This window comes from Oncorhynchus kisutch, linkage group LG24 (genome assembly GCF_002021735.2).
Source record: "Oncorhynchus kisutch isolate 150728-3 linkage group LG24, Okis_V2, whole genome shotgun sequence".
Taxonomy (NCBI): domain Eukaryota; kingdom Metazoa; phylum Chordata; class Actinopteri; order Salmoniformes; family Salmonidae; genus Oncorhynchus; species Oncorhynchus kisutch.
This window is the reverse complement of record NC_034197.2, coordinates 14,326,240-14,350,082: the sequence shown is the minus strand read 5'-3', so window position 1 is coordinate 14,350,082 and position 23,843 is coordinate 14,326,240. Positions and strand designations below refer to the sequence as shown.

The 23,843-nt window shown below is 43.1% G+C and overlaps 2 protein-coding genes across 2 annotated transcripts; both read right to left on the bottom strand.

The window, feature by feature from the left end:
- Positions 1–7: 7 nt before the first annotated feature.
- On the bottom strand, positions 8–6,245 carry LOC109869694 (matrix metalloproteinase-19-like). Its single transcript, XM_031804344.1, has 5 exons — positions 6,234–6,245; positions 5,983–6,074; positions 5,722–5,852; positions 5,339–5,557; positions 8–337 (listed from the first exon to the last, which is right to left on the bottom strand). Exons 1-5 carry the CDS (start codon positions 6,243–6,245, stop codon positions 33–35), a joined length of 759 nt encoding a protein of 252 aa, XP_031660204.1. The 3' UTR covers positions 8–32.
- Positions 6,246–6,876: 631 nt separating this feature from the next.
- LOC109869444 (partner of Y14 and mago B) lies at positions 6,877–14,889 on the bottom strand. The gene is made up of 3 exons (XM_020459610.2): positions 14,771–14,889; positions 8,523–8,616; positions 6,877–8,434 (listed from the first exon to the last, which is right to left on the bottom strand). The coding sequence occupies exons 1-3, from the start codon at positions 14,808–14,810 to the stop codon at positions 7,945–7,947; spliced, it is 624 nt and encodes a 207-aa protein (XP_020315199.1). The 5' UTR covers positions 14,811–14,889; the 3' UTR covers positions 6,877–7,944.
- Positions 14,890–23,843: the final 8,954 nt, after the last annotated feature.

Here is a 23,843-nt window from a genome sequence, read left to right as displayed (position 1 = left end):
ACAGGAAATCAAAGTCTGACTATGGAGTAATTCTATGACACATACTCTGTCTGTCTTAACTCAATAAAATAAATGATGATCCATCCCCCACCATACAGAGCTTGGATTCCATGAATGTCATCAGGATGTAGTTTGAAGTTGGCACGGTAACCAGAGTAGACAGGTCCCATCAGAGCCTTGTGGTTCTGAGAGTGACCCAGGCCAAGGGCGTGACCAATCTCATGGGCTGCTACAATCCTCAGGTTATGGCCAGAGGTCGTCCCCTCTGTCCACTGCTCATCTTCGTCAAAATGCACAATGCCCGATTCAGGGTTATCTGCGTGGGCAAGCACTCCCCCTAATGACAGAGGATGTTTTCAGAAAGGTAAACATACATTGCTCAAAAAAATAAAGGGAACACTAAAATAACACATCCTAGATCTGAATGAATGAAATATTCTTATTAAATCGTTTTTTCTTTACATAGTTGAATGTGCTGACAACAAAATAACACAAAAATTATCAATGGAAATCAAATTTATCAACCCATGGAGGTCTGGATTTGGAGTCAAACTCAAAATTAAAGTGGAAAACCACACTACAGGCTGATCCAACTTTGATGTAATGTCCTTAAAACATTACATCAAACTGCCTACAACGCCTGGGCATGCTCCTGATGAGGTGGCGGATGGTCTCCTGAGGGATCCCCTCCCGGCCCTGGACTAAATCATCCGCCAACTCCTGGACAGTCTGTGGTGCAACTGGTGGTGGATGGAGCGAGACATGATGTCCCAGATGTGCCCAATTGGATTCAGGTCTGGGGAACGGGCAGGCCAGTCCATAGCATCAATGCCTTCCTCTTGCAGCAACTGCTGACACACTCCAGCCACAGCCGCACCAGCATATGGTCTCACAAGGGTCTGAGGATCTCATCTCGGTACCTAATGGCAGTCAGGCTACCTCTGGTGAGCACATGGAGGGCTGTGCGGCCCCCCAAAGAAATGCCACCCCACACCATGACTGACCCACCGCCAAACCGGTCATGCTGGAGGATGTTGCAGGCAGCAGAACGTTCTATACGGCGTCTCCAGACTGTCACGTCTGTCACATGTGCTCAGTGTGAACCTGCTTTCATCTGTGAAGAGCACAGGGCGCCAGTGGCGAATTTGCCAATCTTGGTGTTCTCTGGCAAATGCCAAACGGTGTTGGGCTGTAAGCACAACCCCCACCTGTGGACGTCAGGCCCTCATACCACCCTCATGGAGTCTGTTTCTGACCGTTTGAGCAGACACATGCACATTTGTGGCCTGTTGGAGGTCATTTTGCAGGGCTCTGGCAGTGCTCCTCCTGCTCCTCCTTGCTCAAAGGCGGAGGTAGCGGTCCTGCTGCTGGGTTGTTGCCCTCCTACGGCCTCCTCCACGTCTCCTGATGTACTGGCCTGTCTCCTGGTAGCGCCTCCATGCTCTGGACACTACGCTGACAGACACAGCAAACCTTCTTGCCACAACTCGCATTGATGTGCCATCCTGGATGAGCTGCATTACCTGAGCCACTTGTGTGGGTTGTAGACTCCGTCTCATGCTACCACTAGACTGAAAGCACCGGCAGCATTCAAAAGTGACCAAAACATCAGCCAGGAAGCATAGGAACTGAGAAGTGGTCTGTGGTCGCCACCTGCAGAACCACTCCTTTATTGGGGGTGTCTTGCTAAGTGCCTATAATTTCTACCTGTTGTCTATTCCATTTGCACAACAGCATGTGCAATTTATTGTCAATCAGTGTTGCTTCCTAAGTGGACAGTTTGATTTCACAGAAGTGTGATTGACTTGGAGTTACATTGTGTTGTTTAAGTGTTCCCTTTTTAGCAGTGTATAAACTCAGCAACAACAAACAAAAAACATCCCTTTTTCAGGACCCTGTCTTTCAAAGATAATTCATAAAAATCTAAATAATTTCACAAATCTTCATTGTAAAGGGTTTAAACACCTTTTCCATGCTTGTTCAATTAACCATAAACAATTAATGAAAATGCACCTGTGGAACAGTCGTTAAGACACTAACAGCTTACAGACGGTAGGAAATTAAGGTCACAGTTGTGAAAACTTAGGACACTAAAGAGGCCTGTCTACAGACTCTGAAAAACACCAATAGCAAGATGCCCAGGGTCCCTGCTCATCTGCATGAACGTGCCTTAGGTATGCTGCAAGGAGGCATGAGGACTGCAGATGTGGCCAGGGCAATAAATTGCAATGTCCGTACTGTGAGACGCCTAAGACAGCGCTACAGGGAGACAGGACGGACAGCTGATCGTCCTCGCAGTGGCAGACCACGTGTAACAACACACCTGCACAGGATCGGTACATCCGAACATAAACACCTGCGAGACAGGTAAAGGATGGCAACAACAACACCCCGAGTTACACCAGGAACGCACAATCCCTCCATCAGTGTTCAGACAGTCCACAATAGGCTGAGAGAGGCTGGACTGAGGGCTTGTAGACCTGTTGTAAGGCAGGTCCTCACCAGACATCACCGGCAACAACGTCACCTATGGGCACAAACCCACCGTCGCTGGACTGGCTAAAAGTGCTCTTCACTGACAAGTCGCGGTTTTGTCTCACCAGGGGTGATGGTTGGATTTGCATTTATCGCCGAAGGAATGATCGTTACACCGAGGCCTGTACTCTGGAGTGGGATCGATTTGGAGGTGGAGGGTCCGTCATGGTCTGGGGTGATGTGTCACCGGAGGAAGACATCCTCCTCCCTCATGTGGTACCCTTCCTGCAGACTCATCCTGACATGACCCTCCAGCATGACAATGCAACCAGCCATACTGCTCGTTCTGTGCGTGATTTCCTGCAAGACAGGGATATCAGTGTTCTGCCATGGCCAGCGAAGAGCCCGGATCTCAATCCCATTGAGCATGTCTGGGACCTGTTGGATCGGAAGGGTGAGGGCTAGGGCCATTCCCCCAAAGAAATGTTCGGGAACTTGCAGGTGCCTTGGTGGAAGAGTGGGGTAACATCTCACAGCAAGAACTGGCAAATCTGGTGCAGTCTGTGAGGAGGAGATGCACTGCAGTACTTTATGCAGCTGGTGGCCACACCAGATACTGACTGTTACTTTTGATTTTGACCCCCCCCCCTTTGTTCAGGGACACATTATTCGATTTCTGTTAGTCACATGTCTGTGGAATCTGTTCAGTTTACGTCTTAGTTGTTGAATCTTGTTATGTTCATACAAATATTTACACATGTTAAGTTCGCTGAAAATAAACGCAGTTGACAGTGTGAGGACGTTTCTTATTTTTGCTGAGTTTATCACATTCAGAGGCATATACAGAACTAGTTAAAGGTTTGGACACACCTACTCATTCATGGGTTTTTCATTATTTTTACTATTTTCTACATTGTGGAATTATAGTGAAGACATCAAAACTATTAAATAACACATATGGAATCGTGTAGTAAACAAAAAAGTGTTAAATCTAAATACATTTTATGAGATTCTTCAAAGTAGCCACCCTTTGCCTTGATGACAGCTTTGAACACTCTTGGCATTCTCTCAACCAGTTTCACCTGGAGTGCTTTTCTAACAGTCTTGGAGGAGTTCCCACATATGCTGAGCTCTTGTTGGCTGCGTTTCCTTCACTCTGCAGTCCAACTCATCCCAAACCATCTCAATTGGGTTGAGGTCGGGTGATTTTGGAGGCCATCTGATGCAGCACTCCATCACTCTCCTTCTTGGTCAAATAGCCCTTACACAGCCTGGAGGTGTGTTGGGTCATTGTCCTGTTGAAAAACAAATGATAGTCCCACTAGGCGCAAACCATATGGGATGGCATATCGCTGCAGAATGCTGTGGTAGCCATGCTGGTTAAGTGTGCCTTGAATTCTAAATAAATCACAGACAGTGTCACCAGCAATGCACCCCCACACCATCACACCTTTTCCTCCATGCTTCACGGTCAGAAGCACGCATATGGAGATCATACATTCACCTACTCTGTGTCTCACAAAAACACAGCAGTGGGCCAAGCAAGTCTCTTCTTATTATTGGTGTCCTTTAGTACTGGTTTCTTTGCAGCAATTCGACCATGAAAGCATGATTGTCTCCTCTGAACAGTCGATGTTGAGATGTGTCTGTTACTTGAACTCTGTGAAGCATTTATTTGGGCTGCAATTTCTGAGGCTGGTAACTCTAATGAACGTATCCTCTGCAGCAGAGGTAACTCTGGGTCTTCCTTTCCTGTGACGGTCCTCATGAGAGCCAGTTTCATCATAGTGCTTAATGGTTTTTGCAACTGCACTTGAAAAAACTTTCAAAGTTCTTGACATTTTCCTGATTGACTGAACTTCATGTCTTAGAGTAATGATGGACTGTTGTTTCCCTTTGCTTATTTGAGCTGTTCTTTCCATAATAATGTATTTTCCCAAATATGGCCATCTTCTGTATACCCCCTACCTTGTCACAACACAACTGATTGGCTCACACGCATGAAGGAGGAAAGAAATTCCACAAATTAACAAGGCACACCTGTTAGAGGGACGGCCAGGTCTTGGTAGATTTGCAGTGGTCTGATACTCCTTCCATTTCAATATTATTGCTTGCACAGTGCTCCTTGGGATGTTTAAAGCTTGGGAAATCTTTTTGTATCCAAATCCGGCTTTAAACTTCTTCACAACAGTATCTCGGACCTGCCTGGTGTGTTCCTTGTTCTTCATGATGCTCTCTGCGCTTTTAACGGACCTCTGAGACTATCACAGTGCAGGTGCATTTATATGGAGACTTGATTACACACAGGTGGATTGTATTTATCATCATTAGTCATTTAGGTCAACATTGGATCATTCAGAGATCCTCACTGAACTTCTGGAGAGAGTTTGCTGCACTGAAAGTAAAGGGGCTGAATAATTTTGCACGCCCAATTTTTCAGTTTTTGATTTGTTAAAAAAGTTTGAAATATCCAATAAATGTCGTTCCACTTCATGATTGTGTCCCACTTGTTGTTGATTCTTCACAAAAAAATACAGTTTTATATCTTTATGTTTGAAGCCTGAAATGTGGCAAAAGGTCACAAAGTTCAAGGGGGCCGAATACTTTCGCAAGGCACTGTATATATATATATTTTTTTTAACAATTTGGTTATGATGATTCTATGTGTTATTTCATAGTTTTGATGTCTTCACTAATATTCTACTATGTAGAAAATAGTAAAAATAAAGAAAAATTCTTGAATGAGTAGGTGTGTCCAAACCTTTGACTAGTACTGTAGATAATCCACATCAGACTGAGATCTGAAAAGCCTTCATTTACACATTCAAACTGCAGTGTGACTATGCTGTACTCTGACTCTCACCTGGTCCATCGAAGGGCACCGGACAAGATCTATCCTTTTTATGAAACGAGATCTTGATGTCTGCTCTTCCTGGAAACAGCACCTCCTGGAAACTCAGGGTTGACACCTCTCTCCAGTACCTAAACGCAGCCTTGAGGGCAGCACGTGTTTTTGCCAGGCCCAAGTCTGGGGTGTAGTTATAGATGCGGTAGGTCAAAATTTTCTTTCGCCAAGTAGAACCTATGGAAATAGTCATTTGTAAAATATACTAGTTGAAAATAGTTGTATAGCCTTAACATTTAAATTAAGGCTTTGTTTTTACTCGTAGTTGATTGTGGCCATGTTTGCCTCATCAAGTCAAGATAATATAACAATGAAGTCGGAGAATAAATAAAATGACCCACCCATGACTCGATATTTGAGGGTTTTGTCATTGAAGGAGTCCTCAATACCACACCGAGGTCGTTTCATCATTTCTAATGTGGCCTCATTGAACGTTCCTGAGATGGCCAAGTTAGTTGCCTTCTGGAAGGTTCTAAAGTTATAATGGGTAAGATAAATGTTAATGAGACACATATGTAGTCATACAATAAGTATAGGGTAGGAGGAAGCTAGCTGAGGGGCAGCCTAAAGCAGAAAACAAAAGTGTGATGTTTGGTGGTTACCTCAGTGCCTCTGTGATTTCTTCAGTCAGATACATTTGGCTCTTACTACGGTCCAGTGGAATGTGTAGGTAGCCATAGTTCCTTAAATAGACCTAAGATGTGGCAGACATATCATTAACAGTATTAGTACGTACATGTTTGGTATGAAAACAAATACAGAAAGGAGTTGGCGAAAGCACAAACCAGGCTGTTTAGTAAATAACTAATTGCAGCAGTTCTTATTGGTCATTTACTGTACAGTATATTCTTACCATGGCTTCCATGATTTCCTCCCTGTTTAAGGCAATGGAGGACACAGTTGTCAGCAAGACAAGAAACAGCATGTACTCCATTTGAAAATCTGTTCTAAGATATTTTCAAGTACTATATCTCGGTTTCCCTTATTTCTTCAGTAAGCTCGTGGGATGAAAATGGTAAAGAACTTCTTTACTATTTCAGGTCTCTATCCAAGAAAATAAAAGGAAATTTTGAGGTAAAGTTAATCCATTTAGATGATTATTCTAAACCTAGTCCGTCATTTCCATTCTGTTGGTCCCGGTTTTATAATGTTCCCTGGAACTCTGTACTTTATAGATTCATATACCGTTTTTATACCATTGTCTGCCCACTGGGACCCGTTTCCAACCACACAATAAACAATTAGAGGAATGCAGTCTGGGATTACTTTATAGCGAATAAATACTCCACTGACAGCAACTCTTGAAGTACACAGCCCACTTACACTCCCAACTATCCCAAAAACGATCCCCTTTCAACTGTTTAAATGGTCTCTAAATACACACTCTTGCTAAAGAGCAACACAAAATCATTAAGTCAATATAACTAACAACATCTTTTAAAGGTCTATTTTTGGTCCATTTTAAGGACAACCGAGACAAGGTTACAATACAGATGGTGTCTTCAATACATTTAATATTGCAAAGTTAAACAATGTAACATTGTAGTGATTCACTACCAGCGAAAGACCATGTGTGATAGAGTTACAAAATGTATCTTTTAAGTTGCTCGATCAAGATTCTTGTTTCTGAATGACTACGTTTCTCTCCATAAATACCATGTAGTCTATGAGACAAAACCTCCTCCTCCTGTAATGTAAATCATGATATTTTTATTTTATTTTTTAACTGTCCTATGAGAGAAAAACAACTAACCACATTTCCATTCCGAGACAACCATTAATTAGTATGTTTATATATAAAGAACCATTAACACATCAATGTTACATTTCGGCTTCTCCATGTCACCACAACAATCCTCCCTATGCCCTGTAATCAGGGGGAGATAGCATTTGTCGTTTCCACTGAACCCGGTTTTGCCTGATTTCACCTGTAGAGGGAGCTATCTACTTAAAACTATCCTTTCATATGAGTGATGTTAATGTTGTAAACCATGAATCGCTTCAAATCATCCAATCATTGGGAAAATGTGTATCATTTCAGTGCACAGACGGGTCAACAAAATGGCATTCTCTTGAATAGGGGCTTTCTGTATCTTTAATGCAATAAATAATATTCTATGCAATTTTCTTGACAGATAAAGGTAAAAAAAAATGCACAGTAAAAATACTGAGCACAAAAATAAATGCTATTACAACTATGAATGGCCAATAAGTTAATAGCCAATACAAGCATACGGGATCAGTTCAATTGTTTTAAAAGTACATTTGAAATTAAGAGAAAAAACATGGCTGTCTCATTGTCGTTTTGGTTTTGGAGAAAGTGTGGGAAAAGCATGATCAGTTCTTGTCAACAACATAACTTGAGGTGTTAGGTTTATGTACACTTGGTATTCCAAAGCCAAAGTTAATGTTGATTGGCTGTCTGATAACACCAAATCTCAGAAAAATGTTTAAGGGAAGCTCATCAATGCAGCTGTAAATATCCATTTCTTGTAGAACTTGGTGTTTGTATTTTCCAACAGTCTAACTTCCACAACTCGTCTGCTGCCCTTTTGACAACCTTTTTAATCTCCTGAATCCTCTTCAAGCTGCAGCAACCCATCCTGTATGGCCTTGGCCCTCCCAAGCTTATCCAGCTGCTCTTTTGTAGCTTGCTTGATCTCCCCAGAGTCCAGTTTCTGCTGCAGTTCCTCAACCTGCCTCAACTTCTTTTTCAGGTTCTTGATCTTCTTGGCCTTTTCTGCTGCTGCTCCTGAATGGTCATTAGTAGCTTCAGCTGGGTTAGCTGTAGGCATCTCACTGTCACCGCCCTCTGCAATCGCCACATTCTCAACAGCATTGATAAGTGCTTCCACATTGCTATCCGGGCCTTGCAGCTTGCGCTTTTCCTTGCGTTTCATGTTTCGCTTGGCTGTCTTGGAAAGCCCAGCTGTCTCACTCTCTGCAATGCCGGGAATCCCCTGCTGCTGCCTTGCCTGGGCCTCATCTCCGGGGCTCATACCTGGTGGCAGGTCGGGCTTGCCCTTGAAGAACTTCACAAATTTATTCTCGTAGCTGAAAACAAAGACAGATTTGCAAAATAAATACAAAATTAGTATAAAGGTTGACTTGACAGAGGTCACTGTCCGTTAGAATTACTTACACAGGGACTTCTTCCTGAGGGGTATAACCATCCTTCACTTTCCGAGGCTTTCTCCAGGTTCCATCAGGTCGCTGTGTAGCAGCAATGTATTTCCCTATAACAGGAGGCGCAGACATGAGCAAATATTACAAATTCACGGAAAACCAAGCATTTACATTTGAACCAATGAATGTGCTTTGCTCAGCTGGTCGACTCAGGCTTGATAAAACATGGATGTGTGTGTGTGTGTGTGTTACAACAATATACAAATAAACATTTAATAAATTCTAACTTTATTTGCCACATGCGCCAATACAACAAGTGTCAACTTTACCGTGAAATGCTTACTTATAAGCCCTTAAACAACAGTGCAGTTCAAGAAGAAAATATTTACCAAGTAGACTAAAATAAAAAGTAACACAATAAGAATGAGGCTATATACAGGGTGCACCAGTACCGAGTCAGTGTGCAGGGGTACAGGCTAGTTGAGGTAATCTATACATGTAGGAGGGGGTGAAGTAACTATGCATAGATAACAAACAAACAGCGAGTAGCAGCAGTGTACAAGATGGGGGGATCGATGTAAATTATCCAATAGCGATTTTTATGAATTGATCAGCAGTCTAATGGCTTGGGGGTAGAAGCTGTTGAGAAGCCATTTGGTCCAAGACTTGGTGCTCCAGCACCACTCAACTACAGTGCATTAGCTAGCCACATTTGCATCGGCACTAGCAAGAACAGGACCGAGAACAATATAACATAATTTAATGTTTTCTAGTCGCTAGCTAGCCAAATTGACACTGGATTACTGGCTAGCTAGCTAACATTACGGTAGAGACTATAGGTAACTTACAAAGATTTAGCTAGCTGGCTAATGCATTTCAAATGTGCCACTTGCTGCTGCTACTACTATAGCCCATTCATAGACAGTAATGCTAAAGATATACTGTCTAGGGATGTACAAGTTTCCCTTTAAGACGATTCAATACATGACCAAGATACCTGCTCTCCGATACATTTCAGTTTGATTAGAAGAACGAATTGATATGATGCACTAAGAGTTGTTGCATAAAGTTGTTGTTTAATGAGTCTGACGCAAAGGATATACTGCTTAGTCGAGACCCAGCCCAAATCCCTGTCATCCACGTGAATAAAAGTCAAGAGGAAAGGGAGAGGAGGGCGGGGTGCCTTGTAAGAATTCGCTGGCAAGTAGGTAAACCACCACTCCCCTCCTTATTATTGGCTAAAGTGCAATAATTGGAAACCAAACTGGACAATCTACGATTAAGGCTATCCTACCAACTGGACATTAAAAATTGTAATACCTTATGTTTCACCGAGAAGTGGCTGGGTGGGTTACCCACGCATTGGCAGGACAGAGCATCTACGTCTGGAAAGACGAGGCGCGGGGGTGTGTGTCTATTTGTCAATAACTGCTGGAGCGTGATGTCTAATATTAAAGAAGTCTCGAGGTATTGCTCGCCTGACGTAGAAAACCTCATGATAAGCTGTAGACCACACTCTCTACCAGGACAGTTCTCATCTATATTATTCGTAGCAGTCTATTCACCACCACAAACTGATGCTGGCACTAAGACCGTACTCAACGAGCTGTATAAGGCCATAAGCAAACAAGAAAATGCTCATCCAGAAGCGGCACTCCTAGTGGCCGGGGACTTGAACGCTGACATACAAATCCATTTTACCCAATTTCTACTAGCATCTTACATGTGCAACCAGAGGTGAATTTTTGATAAATAATTAAAACACTTTCTTTGAAAAAAAAAAAACTGTTTTTATAGCTCTACACCACCTTTACTCCACACACAGAGACGAATACAAAGCTCCCCTATGCCCTTCATTTGGCAAATCTGACCATAATTCTATCCTCCTGATTCCTGCTTACAAGCAAAAACTAAAGCAGGAAGTACTAGTGACTCGCTCAATACGGAAGTGGTCAGATGACACGGATGCTACGCTACAGGACAGTTTTGCTAGCACAGACTGGAATATGTTCTGGGATTAATCCAATGGCATAGAGGAGAATAGCCCATCAGTCACTGGCTTCATCAATTATCAATACACCAGACGAGCTAAACGCCTTTTATGCTCGCTTCGAGGCAAGCAACACTGAAGCAAGCACGCACCAGCTGTTCCAGACGACTGTGTGATCACGCTCTCTGTAGCCAATGTGAGCAAGACCTTTAAACAGGTCAACATTCACAAAGCCGCAGGGCCAGACGGAGTACCAGGACGTGTACTCAAAGCATGCGCAGACCAACTGGCAAGTGTCTTCACTGACATTTTCAATCTCTCCCTGAGAGTCTGTAATACCTACATGGTTTCAAACAGACCACCATAGTCCCTGTGCCCAAGAAAACAGATGACGCAATCTCAATCGCACTGCCCTTTCCCACCTGGACAAAAGGGACACCTATGTGAGAATGCTGTTCATTGACTACAGCTAAGCGTTCAACAACATAATGCCCACAAAGCTCATCACAAAGCTAAGGACCCTGGGACTAAACACCTCCCTCTACAACTGGATCCTGCACTTCCTGATGGGCCGCCCCCAAGTGGTAAGGATAGGCAACAACAAATCTGCCACGCTGATCCTCAACACTGGGGCCTCTCAGGGTGCGTGCTTAGTCCCCTCCTGTACTCCTTGTTCACCCACAACTGCGTGGCCAAGCATGACTCCAACACCATCATTAAGTTTGCTGACGACACAACAGTGGTTGGATTGATCACCGACGTTTATTTATTTAGTTTATTTAGTAAATATTTCTTTAACTCCATTTCTTGAACTGCATTGTTGGTTAAAGGCTCGTAGGAAAGCATTTCACTGTAAGGTCTACTACACCTGTTGTATTCGGCACATGTGACAAATAAAATTTGATTTGATTTAAACAATTATTTTCCATTCCAAATTCAAATCTGCTGCCGATGGAGCTCATGAGCTGGGCCTCTGAGCTGGATCTGTCTGAGCTGACTCTCTCTCTCTCGGTGTGTGTGGATATGCCTATGGTGTCAATTATACAGATAAAAACAAATATATAACACAACTTTGGATTTCACCCGTCTCATAATATAATGGTTTAGACCTCTTAAACTCAACTCTGGACCTCAAAGCTAGTTCCACTGCCTTTTTAATTGTTCCCCTCTAATCAGGGACTGATTTAGACCTGGGACCCCAGATGTGTACAATTAATTATCAGGTAATAATCATTTAAGCTATCGACACAGGGATGGTGGTTGGAAGAGCGTAGCGGTAGCTTTTGATAAAGAATAACATCAAGACAAAGCAGCTGCATTATAAGTGGGATGTGCGCTACATCCCGAGGGGTTTGTGCTGATTGTACCTTAGATTGTGACAGCCGGTTAAATGGCGTCCCTTGAGAAAGCAAGAACAAGATACATGTCAGGAGAAGTGCAGTGGGGGGGAAAAGAGAGGCAGAGGAGGTCTAAGAAAGAGAGGGACGAAGACGGTGAGCATCCCGACAGGATGTACTGTAAATCATCCTGTACGAGCTTTATTGACGAAAACATTACGTTGTTACAGGTGTCAAGCTTATGGACATGTGGCAGCAATGTTTAAGAGGGAGGTTCCTAAGTGTGAGAAGTGTGCAGAAGGGCATGAGACAAAGGAATGTGTACCATTAAGGAAAGTAGAGGTATGTGTTAATTGTAGGGGTGCTTATGGGGCTGGGGATCAGAAATGTCCCGTGTGATTGAGGTAGTTTGAGGTTTCCAGGGGTAGAGTAGCGCAGAAGTTGTCATATGCTGAGGCATTGAAGAAAGTAGAGGAAGATGGGTCAAGGGGGAGGTATCATGAGAGGAGTGGTGTGAGTAGTATATCTGTACCAGTACAGAAGAATAGGCCAACAAGTGATCTATGTTGTTTCAGTAAGATTGGATTTTTAGCGTTTATAGCAATGGTTATCAACTGTACTGCAGGGATGGAATGTAAGTCGCAGAAAATGTAGGTTGTGGTGACAGCTGCAGAGAGGTATTTGGGTGTGTGAGACTTGACATCAGAAGAGTTACAGGGTGTGTTAAGTGGTGATGTCCCATCCTTTCAGGTTGTTGGCATGAGTTAAGAGTAAATGGATTGAAATAGTGGAGTAGTGTGGTGTTATTTTTATTTATTTTGTTGTGAGTGTAGTAATAGATGGTAGGGTATGCTTATTTATGTATTTTTTCAAGCAAAGTCTAAGGGAGTTGTACTCCAGTCTAGTAGGTTGCGATAACGCAACATATTGGATGCCAACCGCCGTTAAACCTCATCAACGAAGAAGAATTATCAGGTCGAACGGAAAACCAGCAGGCTCCGGACCTCGTAGGGTAAGAGTTGAGTACACGTGGTTTAGACCATTTGGAAGTTGACACTCTTCTCCTGCTTCAACCATGCAGTGTTAGTAGTAAAAGTGATCGCTGTCTTCATTACAAAATGATCAACTTCACCCTGCATATCAAAAAACGTGACACACAGATGTGCCAGATCAGGAATAGTCCTACTTCTCGTTGGTCAGCGCGCAAAGCTACGCACAGCATGCAGTTTGACTAGGCCAGGGGTTTTCAAACTTCTTCTCTGGGAACCCTAGCCATTCCATGTATTTGAACTATTCCACAGCTAGCATACCTAATTAAACTTCTCAACTAATAATCAATCCATTGACAAAAAAGATACAAGTAAAAATAAATAAAGTCAAAACAAAACATAACAAAAAAGTACGTTTGAATGACACTGAGGGGCAGTGTTTTTACAGTTAATGAAGGTTTGTCTAAGGCTGATGCAGTGCAGGCGTTTGTACACATGCAATATACACACACTCTCATTCAAATGCACACACATACATGTAAATAGTGCCACACATGCAGTCAAACATATTCAGTTGACCTTGCTGTTATGATTTTTGTTGTCCTTGATGTCTTTTGCATTGTTGTTTGTCTTTCCCTTTTGTTCACTTTGTTGGTTGTTGGTGCATGGGGGGGCCAGCTCTTGGGGAACTGTCTGGGGGGGTCTTGGAGGGCTGGTGGGAGATCTGTCAACGTGCCCTTAAGCAGGGTGTTGACCCTGGTTGCTTCGGTGTGTTGCTCTGGATGGGAGGCTATTAGATGACTAATGTGATGTAGTTGTTGAGTGGCTTCACTGCAAGTATTTGTATGTTTAATATTTAAAAAAAAATATATATATATTTTTTAAATATTTTTTAAATCCCTCGGCTATGAATTGTGAAACGTCTAGAGGTCCTCGAGGAGAGGTTTGAAAACAGCTGGACTACACTCCTTAACAGTAAATTATTGTGCTGATTAATCAGGCTGTAGTACACAATTAATTTGGTACGTTGCCGAACGTCTGAAACGTGCAGAATCGTGTAAATGTTACTTACAATAGAACGTTGAATAAAATTACATTTGAACTTACTCTACTGGTTGTTTGTGCGGTTTGCCTTTCAGCTGCTCGAAATTTGAGAAAATATCCATAGGAAAGTATTATTTACCAGACTTTTTAGAGAGCCAGTGTGTAACGTTATATTATTCGGTTCGGCACCACGGTAAAGTTAGTTTTATATTGAATATTCGGGTCTTCGTTGATAGCTATTGCACCGAGCATGCCATGATGACAATGAAAATGGCATATTTTGAATAAGGGGAAGATGGAAAACAATCCACACTTCATTCGATTTTTTTTAAAGACTGAAATCGGAAAAATGAAATGTAACGTTACACACACAAAATATGTGGATTGTTCGCTATCCTTCCCGATTCAGAATTGTATTCAACATTCTGACTTGTAAGGAACATTTACACGATTTTGCACAAATGTTTCAGGCTGTATATGCCAATTGTGTATTTAAGCCTGATTAATCAGACTAGGGCTACTACTACTAATACTACTAGTTAGGTACTTTTGCGCCCTAGTTTGGCTAGGCTAGCCAACAGAATATAGTGTCCCATATAGCTGACGTAAGATAGTTACGACATAGCTATTAACTAGACATTATCTAGTAGTAACGTTGGCTACGCTAGCTATCTGGTAACTAGCTAACTACGTTAACTAGTGTGTTTGTTAGCTAGCTAACTACGCTAACTGGTTAGCCAGAAGCAGCACGCTTGGACAATTTGTTCGCGCCATAACGCGAGCGTTGCTGGGTTACTGTTCTGGGGAAGCGACGTAAAGACAAACGGGTTAGTAATTCTAAACTGTATTTATTCTCACACTCCAACAATAATTTAATTAGAGTTCTGACTTAAATCAGCCTTACCAGATTCATCTTCAACATAGGGGGTTGCCATTTGAGCCATTTTGCTCAATTATCTATTTCCGTTGGCTGGTAGAAATGACAGGAAGTGATGTCTTCCTAGCTGCCCCAAAAATATACCCGAATTTTGTCCAATCGACGTAAAGTCAACATGGCGTGTGTGTGTGTGTGCGCAAGTAGAAAAAGCATGTGAATTCACCCTACTTAGAGAAACGCCAATGCCATCCTCCTCTTTTATGTTGATGAAACGGTCTATCACTCTGTTATACAATACACGCTTTTATTTGTTGTTGTCCTAAGCTACCTGGCTAAAATGCTTGCTGTCTAGCCAAACTTTCTGTCATGGGCAACGCCAGCCAGCTAGTTAACATAAGTCTTCTACATATTGATGGCAATACGGAGAATTCACTAGGCTGCCGGCCCAGACGACATCCCAAACTGTGTTGTCAGAGCATTGCACACTGCCCTATCCCATATGGACAAGAGGAATACATATGTAAGAATTAATGAACTACAGCACAGCCTTCAACACCATAGTGCCCTCCAAGCTCATCACTAAGCTCTGGGCCCTGGGTCTGAACCCCACCCTGTGCAACTGGGTCCTGGACTTCCTGACGGGCCCAAGTGGTAAAAGTGGGCAACAACCCCTGATACCTAAACACTCAACACCTGATACTCAACACGGGGCCCCACAATGGTGCATGCTCAGCCCCCTCCTGTACTCCCTGTTCACCCATGACTGTGTGGCCATGCACGTCTCCAACTCAATCATCAAGTTTGCAGACGACACAACAGTGCCTGATTACCAACAATGACAAGACAGCCTACAGGGAGGAGGTGAGGGCCCTGGCGGAGTGGTGCCAGGTAAATAACCTCTCCCTCAACGTCAAGAAAACGAAAGAGCTGATCGTGGACTTCTGGAGGCAGCAGAGAGAACACATCCCAATCCACATCAACGGGCCGCAGCGGAAAGGATGAAAAGCTTCAAGCTCGTTGGCATGCACATCACTGACCATCTGAAATGGTCCATCCACACAGACAATGTGGTGAAGAAGGCGCAACAGTAACTTTTCAACCTCAGGAGGCTGAAGAAATTTGTCTTGGCCCCTAAGACCCTCACAAACTTCTACAGATGCACCATTGAGAGCATCCTGTCGGGATGTATCACCGCATACTATGGCAATTGCACCATCCACAACTGCAGGGCTCTCCAGAGGGTGGTACGGTCAGCCCAACGCTTTACCAGGAGCATACTGCCTGCCTTCCAGGTCATCTACAGCACACAGTGTCACAGGAAGGCCAAGAAGAGTATCAAGGACCTCAGAGTCATGGTCTGTTCAACCTGCTACCATCTAGAAGGCGCACCAAAGCTGGGACAGAGAGACTGAAAAACAGCTTCTATCTCCAGACCATCAGACTGTTAAATAGTCACCACTATCCCGCCTCTGCCCAGTACACTGTCATGAACTTAGTCACTGTTACTAACCGGCTACCACCGGCTACCACCCTGTACTCTACCCTGCACCTTAGGGACTGCTGACCTATGTACATATTCATTGAACACTGGTCACTTTAATAGTGTTTACATATTGTTTTACCCTCTTCATATGTATATATTCTAATAAAGGCTCATCCTGTTTAACTACTGCTGTACACACCGTTTCTATTGATATACTGTCCATAATGTCTATACACACCATCATATACATATACGTATATTAATATTCTGAACTCTGACATTGCTCATTCTGATATTTCTTAATTCCTTTCTTAAAATTTTGGGGATTAGTGTGTGAATCTCACCGGAGAAATCATCAGAGCAAATGAAACACCGCCCCCCTGTCTCAGTATGTGTAGCCCATGTATCTGATGCTGTCTGGACAAAATTAATATGGCATGTTGTCGCCGTAGCATTTGATTGATTGATGGCCTCCCTTGTTTTTTATTAAATAATTAGTCAATCAGCTTTGAGTTGAGCTAAACTGTGGGTAGTCCTGGCACAGCAAAACCATCCCGCAAGGGAGGCCAGGGATCCGTACAGTATGTTCTTACGTTCTGGAACCTTCAATTGCATGGAAACGGTACTGGGGGGTTGGGTTATGGGTTGGGGAATGCTGTCAGCAAAGGCACTGCCCTATAAATATGTCACTGATTGCTTCAAGCCACACCACACCCACCAAATGGGAGCAAATGTACCTAAAAGTCTGTTCAATAACATTTTGAGGAAATGTGTCGTTCAGTACAAACCGTTCTGCAACGTGGCAAATGTTCAAGCGAACTCAACACACCTCAGGTTGAAGAGGTTGGATCCGGGAGCTGGATGACCCGGTTTGGGGGCAATGGGGGCCAGCAAGGAGGTCGGAGGGAGGGCTGAGATTTGATGCGGTGAAAATATCCTGAAGGGGACAAGGGACATCTTTCTGAATGTGGCAGTGGCAGCTTGGACACAGGGAGGGTTGAGATGGAATTTCTCTACAGGAGTGCAACAGATGATAGGGTTCAGATGATGGAGGGAGAGTGTGTAGTCTGTGGGTGTGTTCGCCCGTGCCCGTGGTGAGCAGAGTTTGCACATTTGAGAACATTCCGTTGGTCCTAAAAGGATAACTCACCCAGGGGCATCGGGCGATGCATAATGAGTGTGTCTTTTTATTGTTGTTTATTTTTTTTAAATGTACAGTATCAGTCAAAAGTTTGGACACATCTACTCATTCAAGGGTGCTTCTTTATTTTTACAATTTTCTACATTTTAGAATAATAGTGAAGGCATCAAAACTATGAAATAACACATGTTTAATCATGTAGTAACCAAAAAAAGTGTTAAACAAATCTAAATATATCTTAGATTCTTCAAAGTAGCCACCCTTTGCCTTGATGACAGCTTTCCACACTCTTGGCATTCTCTCAACCAGCTTCACCTGGAATGCTTTTCCAACAGTCTTGAAGGAGTTTCCACAAATGCTGAGCTTTTCCTTCACTCTGCAGTCCAACCCAAACCAACCATAACAATAAACGAGACTATATACAGGGTCAGTATGCGGGGATACAGGTTAGTTGAGGTAAATTGTACATGTAGGTGGGGGTGAAGTGACTATGCATAGATAATAAACAGTGAGTAGCAGCAGTGTACAAAAGGGGGGGGGGGGGGGGGGGTCAATGTAAATTGTCCAGTGGCAATTTTATTAATTGTTCAGCAGTCTTATGGCTTGGGGGTAGACGCTGTTGAGGAGCCTTTTGGTACTAGACTTGGAGCTCCAGTACCGCTTGCCGTGCGGTAGCAGAGGTCTGGGGTCCCATGCCAAATCTTTTCAGTCTCCTGGGGGGGAAAAGGTTTTGTCATGCCCTCTTTACGACTGTCTTGGTATGTTTGGACCATGATAGTACGTTGGTGATGTGGACACCAAGGAACTTGAAACTCTCGACCTGCTCCACTACAGCCCCGTCGATGTTAATGGGGGCTTGTTCGGACCGCTTTTTTCTGCAGTCCACGATCAGCCCCTTTGTCTTGCTCACATTGAGGTAGTGGTTGTTGTCCTGGCACCACACTGCCAGTTCTCTGACCTTCTCCCTATAGGCCGTCTCATCATTGTCGGTGGTCAGGCCTACCACTGTTGTGTCGTCAGCAAATGATGATGGTGTTGGAGTCATGTTTGGCCACTCAGTTGTGGGTGAACAGGGAATATAGGAGGGGACTAAGTATACACCCCTGAGGGGCCACAGTGTTAAGGATCAGCGTGGCTCTTACCACCTGGGGGTGGCCCGTCAGGAAGTCCAGGATCCAATTGCAGAGGGAGGTGTTTAGTCCCAGAGTCCTTAGCTTAGTGATGAGCTTTGTGGGCACTATGGTGTTGAACGCTGAGCTGTAGTCTATGAACAGCATTCTCACAAAAGGTGTCCCTTTTGTCCAGGTAAGAAAGGGCAGTGTGGAGTGCGATTGAAATTGGGTAATCTGTGGCTCTGGTAGGTCTAGGGTGTCCGGGAGGATGCTGTTGATGTGAGCCATGACCAGCTTTTCAAAGCACTTCATGGCTACCGACGTGAGTGTCACGGGGCAGTAATCATTTAGGCAGGTTACCTTTGCTTCCTTGGGCACAGGGACTATGGTGGTCTGCTTGAAACATGTAGGTATCACAGACTCGGTCAGGGAGAGGTTGAAAATGTCAGTGAAGACACTTGACAGTTGGTCCGCCAATGCTTTGAGTACATGTCCTGGTAATCTGTCTGTCCCTGCGGCTTTGTGAATGTTGATCTGTTTAAAGGTTTTGTTCACATCAGCTACCGAGAGCGTGATCACACAGTCATCCAGAGCAACTGGTGTTCTCATGCATGCTTCAGTGTTGCTTGCCTCGAAGCGTGCATAAAAATGTATTTATATAGCCCTTCGTACATCATCTGATATCTCAAAGTGCTGTACAGAAACCCAGCCTAAAACCCCAAACAGCAAGCAATGCAGGTGTAGAAGCACGGTGGCTAGGAAAAACTCCCTAAAAAAAAAGCTCTAGCCTTTAGCGCAATGCCGATGTTGCCTGTAATCCACGGCTTCTGGTTGGGATATGTACGTAGAGTCACTGTGGGGACGACGTTGTCAGTGCACTTATTGATGAAGCCAATGACTGAGGCGGTGTACTCCTCAATGCCATTGGATGAATCCCTGAACATATTCCAGTCTGTGCTAGCAAAACTGTCCTGTAGTGTAGCATCCACGTCATCTGACCACTTCCGTATTGAGCGAGTCACTGGTACTTCATGCTTTAGTTTTTGCTTGTAAGCAGGAATCAGGAGGACATAATTATGGTCAGATTTGCCAAATGGAGGGTGGGGGTAGAACTTTGTATGCATCTCTGTGTGTGGAGTAAAGGTGGTCTAGGATTACTTTCTCTGGTTGCACGTGTGACATGCTGGTAAAAATGTGGTAAAACTGATTTAAGTTTGCCTGCATTAAAGTCCCCGCCACTAGGAGCACCGCTTCTGGGTGAGCATTTTCTTCTCTGTTTATGGCCTTATAGAGTTGGTTGAGATCAGTCTTAGTGCCAGCTTCATTCTGTGGTGGTAAATAGATGGCTACAAATAATATAGATGAGAACTCTCTTGGTAGATAGTGTGGTCTACAGCTTATTATAAGGTACTCTACCTCAGGCGAGCAACACCTCGAGATTTCTTTAATATTAGACATTGCGCACCAGCTGTTACTGACAAATAGACACACACCCCCACCCCTGGTCTTACCAGAGGTAGCATCTCTCTTCTGCCGATGCATGGAAAATACCGCTAGCTCTATATTGTCCATATCGTCGTTCAGCCACGTCTCGATGAAACATAAGATAGTACCGTTTTTAATGTCCCGTTGGTAGGATAATCTTAATTGTAGGTCATTAATTTTATTTTCCAATGATGACATGTTAGCAAGAAGAACGGATGGCAGTGGGAGTTTACTCGCTCGCCAACGGATTTTCAGAAGGCTGCCCGATCTACGGCCACTTGTCATGTGTCTTTTCAACACCAAAAGGTGGGGGTCTGGGCCTTTTCCGGTGAAAGCAGGATATCCTTCTAGTTGGACTCGTTAAAGGAAAAAGTTTCTTCCAGTCCGCCGTTAGTAATCTTTCTGAGCTCCAGAAGTTATTTTTTGGTCATAAGAGATGGTAGCAGCAACATTATGTACACAATAAGTAAAAAAATAAGTTACACAAAATGCTAAAAAACTAACAAAATAGCACAATTGGTTGGGAGAATGTACAGTTTACATACACCTTAGCCAAATACATTTAAACTCAGTTTTTCACATTTCCTGACATTTAATCCTAGTAAAAATTCCGTCTTTAGGTCAGTTCGGATCACCACTTTATTTAAAAAATGTGAAATGTCAGAATAATAGTAGAGAGAATGATTTATTTCAGCTTTTATTTCTTTCATCACATTCCCAGTCAGAAGTTTATATACACTCAATTAGTATTTGGTAGCATTGCCTTTAAATTGTTTAACTTGGGTCAAACTTTTTGGATAATCTTCCACAAGCTCCCCACAATAAGTTGGGTGAATTTTGGCCCATTCCTCCTGACAGAGCTGGTGTAACTGAGTCAGGTTTGTAGGTCTCCTTGCTCGCACACACTTTTTCAGTACTGCCTACAAATTTTTTATAGGATGAGGTCAGGGCTTTGTGATGGCCACTGCAATACCTTGACTTTGTTGTACTTCAGCCATTTTGCCACAACTTTGGAAGTATGCTTGGGGTCATTGTCCATTTGCGACAAAGCTTTAACTTCCTGACTGATGTTTTGAGACGTTGCTTGTATATATCCACATAATTTTCCTTCGTCATGATTTCATCTATTTTGTGAAGTGCACCAGTCCCTCCTGTAGCAAAGCACCCCACAACATGATGCTCCCACCCCTGTGCTTCGCGGTTGGGATGGTGTTTTTCAACTTGCAAGCCTCACCCCTTTTTCCTCCAAACATAACGAAGGTCATTATGGCCAAAAGGTTATATTTTTGTTTCATCAGACCAGAGGACATTTCTCCAAAAAGTACAATCTTTGTCCCCATGTGCAGTTGCAAACCGTAGTCTGGCTTTTTTATGGTGGTTTTGGAGCAGTGGCTTCTTCCTTGCTGAGCAGCCTTTCAGGTTATGTGAATATAGGACTCGTTTTACTGTGCATATAGATACTTTTGTACCTGTTTCCTCCAGTATCTTCACAAGGTCCTTTGCTGTTGTTCTGGGATTGATTTGCACTTTTCGCACCAAAGTATGTTCTTCTCTAGGAGACAGAGCACATCTCCTTCCTGAGCGGTATGACGGCTGCATGGTCCCATGGTGTGGTACCTCCAGGCATTTGGAAATTGCTCCCAAGAATGAACCAGACTTGTGGAGGTCTACAAAAAAAAATTTTTTGTTCTTGGCTGATTTTAGATTTTCACATGATGTCTAGCAAAGAGGCACTGAGTTTGAAGGTAGGCCTTCAAATACATCCACACGTACACCTCCAATTGACTCAATTGATGTCAATTAGCCTATCAGAAGCTTCTAAAGCCTGACATAATTTTCTAGAATTTTCGAAGCTGTTTAAAGGCACAGTCAACTTAGTGTATGTAAACTTCTGACCCACTGGAATTTTGATACAGTGAATTATAAGTGAAATAATCTGTCTGTAAACAATTGTTGGAAAAATGACTTGTGTCATGCACAAAGTAGATGTCCTAACTGACTTGCCAAAACTATAGTTTGTAACAAGAAATGTGTGGAGTGGTTGAAAAACTAGTTTTAATGACTCCAACCTAAGTGTATGTAAACTTCCGACTTCAACTGTAAAACGTCGGCCATGTTCTTCGGCGCCATCTGTGTTTAGTTTGGGTGATTGTGGAGGCCAGGTTATCTGATGCAACACTCCATCACTCTCCTTCTTGGTCAAATTGCCTTTACACAGCCTGGTGGTGTGTTGGGTCATTGTTCTGTTGTAAAACAAATGATAGTCCCACTAAGTGCAAGCCAGATGGGATAGCGTATCGCTGCAGAATTCTGTGGTAGCCATGCTGGTTAAGTGTGCCTTGAATTCTAAATAAATCACTGACAGTGTCACCAGCAAAGCACCACCACACCATCACACCTCCTCCTCCATGCTTCACAGTGGGAACTACACATGCAGGGATCATCCGTTCACCTACTCTCATAAAGACAGCGGTTGGAACCAAAAATCTAAAATTTGGACTCATCAGACCAAAGGACAGATTTCCACCGGTCTAATGTCCATTGCTTGTGTTTCTTGGCCCAAGCAAGTCTCTTATTCTTGTTGGTATCCTTTAGTAGTGGTTTCTTTGCAGCATTTCAACCATGAAGGCCTGATTGAAGCAGTCTCCTCTGAACAGTTGATGTTGAGATGTGTCTGTAACATGAAATCTGTGAAGCATTTATTTGGGCTACAATTTCTGAGGCTGGTATCTCTAATGAACTTATCCTCTGCAGCAGAGGTAACTCTGAGTCTTCCTTTCCTGTGGTGGTCCTCATGAGAGCCAGTTTCATCATAGAGCTTGATGGTTTTTGTGATTTAAATTTTGTGGATTGACTGACCTTCATGTCCTAAAGCAATGATGGACTGTTGTTTCTCTTTGCTTATTTCAGCTATTCTTGCCATAATATGGATTTTTTTTTTTACCAAATAGGGCAATCTTCTGTATACCACCCCTACCTAAGGGCTCCTTAGTGGCGCAGCGGTCTAAGGCACCGCATCTCAGTGTTTGAGGTGTCACTACAGACACCCTGGTTTGAATCCAGGCTGTATCACAACCGGATGTGATTGGGAGTCCCATAGGGTGGCAAATAATTGGCCCAGCATTGTTCGGGTTTGTCGGTGTAGGCCGTCATTATAAATAAGAATTTGTTCTTAACTGACTTGCCTAGTTAAATTTAAATCAAATTTAAAAATGCATTAGGAAGGAAAGACATTCCACAAATTAACTTTTAACAAGGCACACATTTGAATTGAAATGCATTCCAGGTGACTACCTCATGAAGCTGGTTGAGAGAATGCCAAGATTGTGCAAAGCTGTCAAGGCAAAGGGTCGCTTTTTCTACAATAGAAAATATATTTTGATTTGTTTAACACTTTTTTGGTTACTACATGATTCCATGTGTTATTTCATATTTTTGATGTCTTCACTATTATTCTACAATGTAGAAAATAGTACAAATAAATAAGAACCCTTTAAAGAGTAGGTGTGTCCAACTTTTGAATGGTACTGTGCCCAGTATTTGGGTATGTTCCAGATAGACTCTGTGCAGATTATCAGATCTTTACAATGCCTGGAGAATATCAGGCACCACATCAATGTCAAGATCCTGTAACACTGTATGTATTTTAGTGTTATACTTTTGTGGTCCAGGTCAAAGGTAATTAGGAACCCACCGTGCAAATAGACATGACATGCCACTGCAGCCAGGATTGAGCCCACATAACTAGCTCTCCCTCTGCCGTCATCTTTTTTACAATCCTATAATTTGCACAGCGCTCCATGATCCCTGTTCAGAATATCAATGGCTCATAAAAGTTATAATACAGTCAAGACTACCCCTTGAAATGATCAAGAGTAT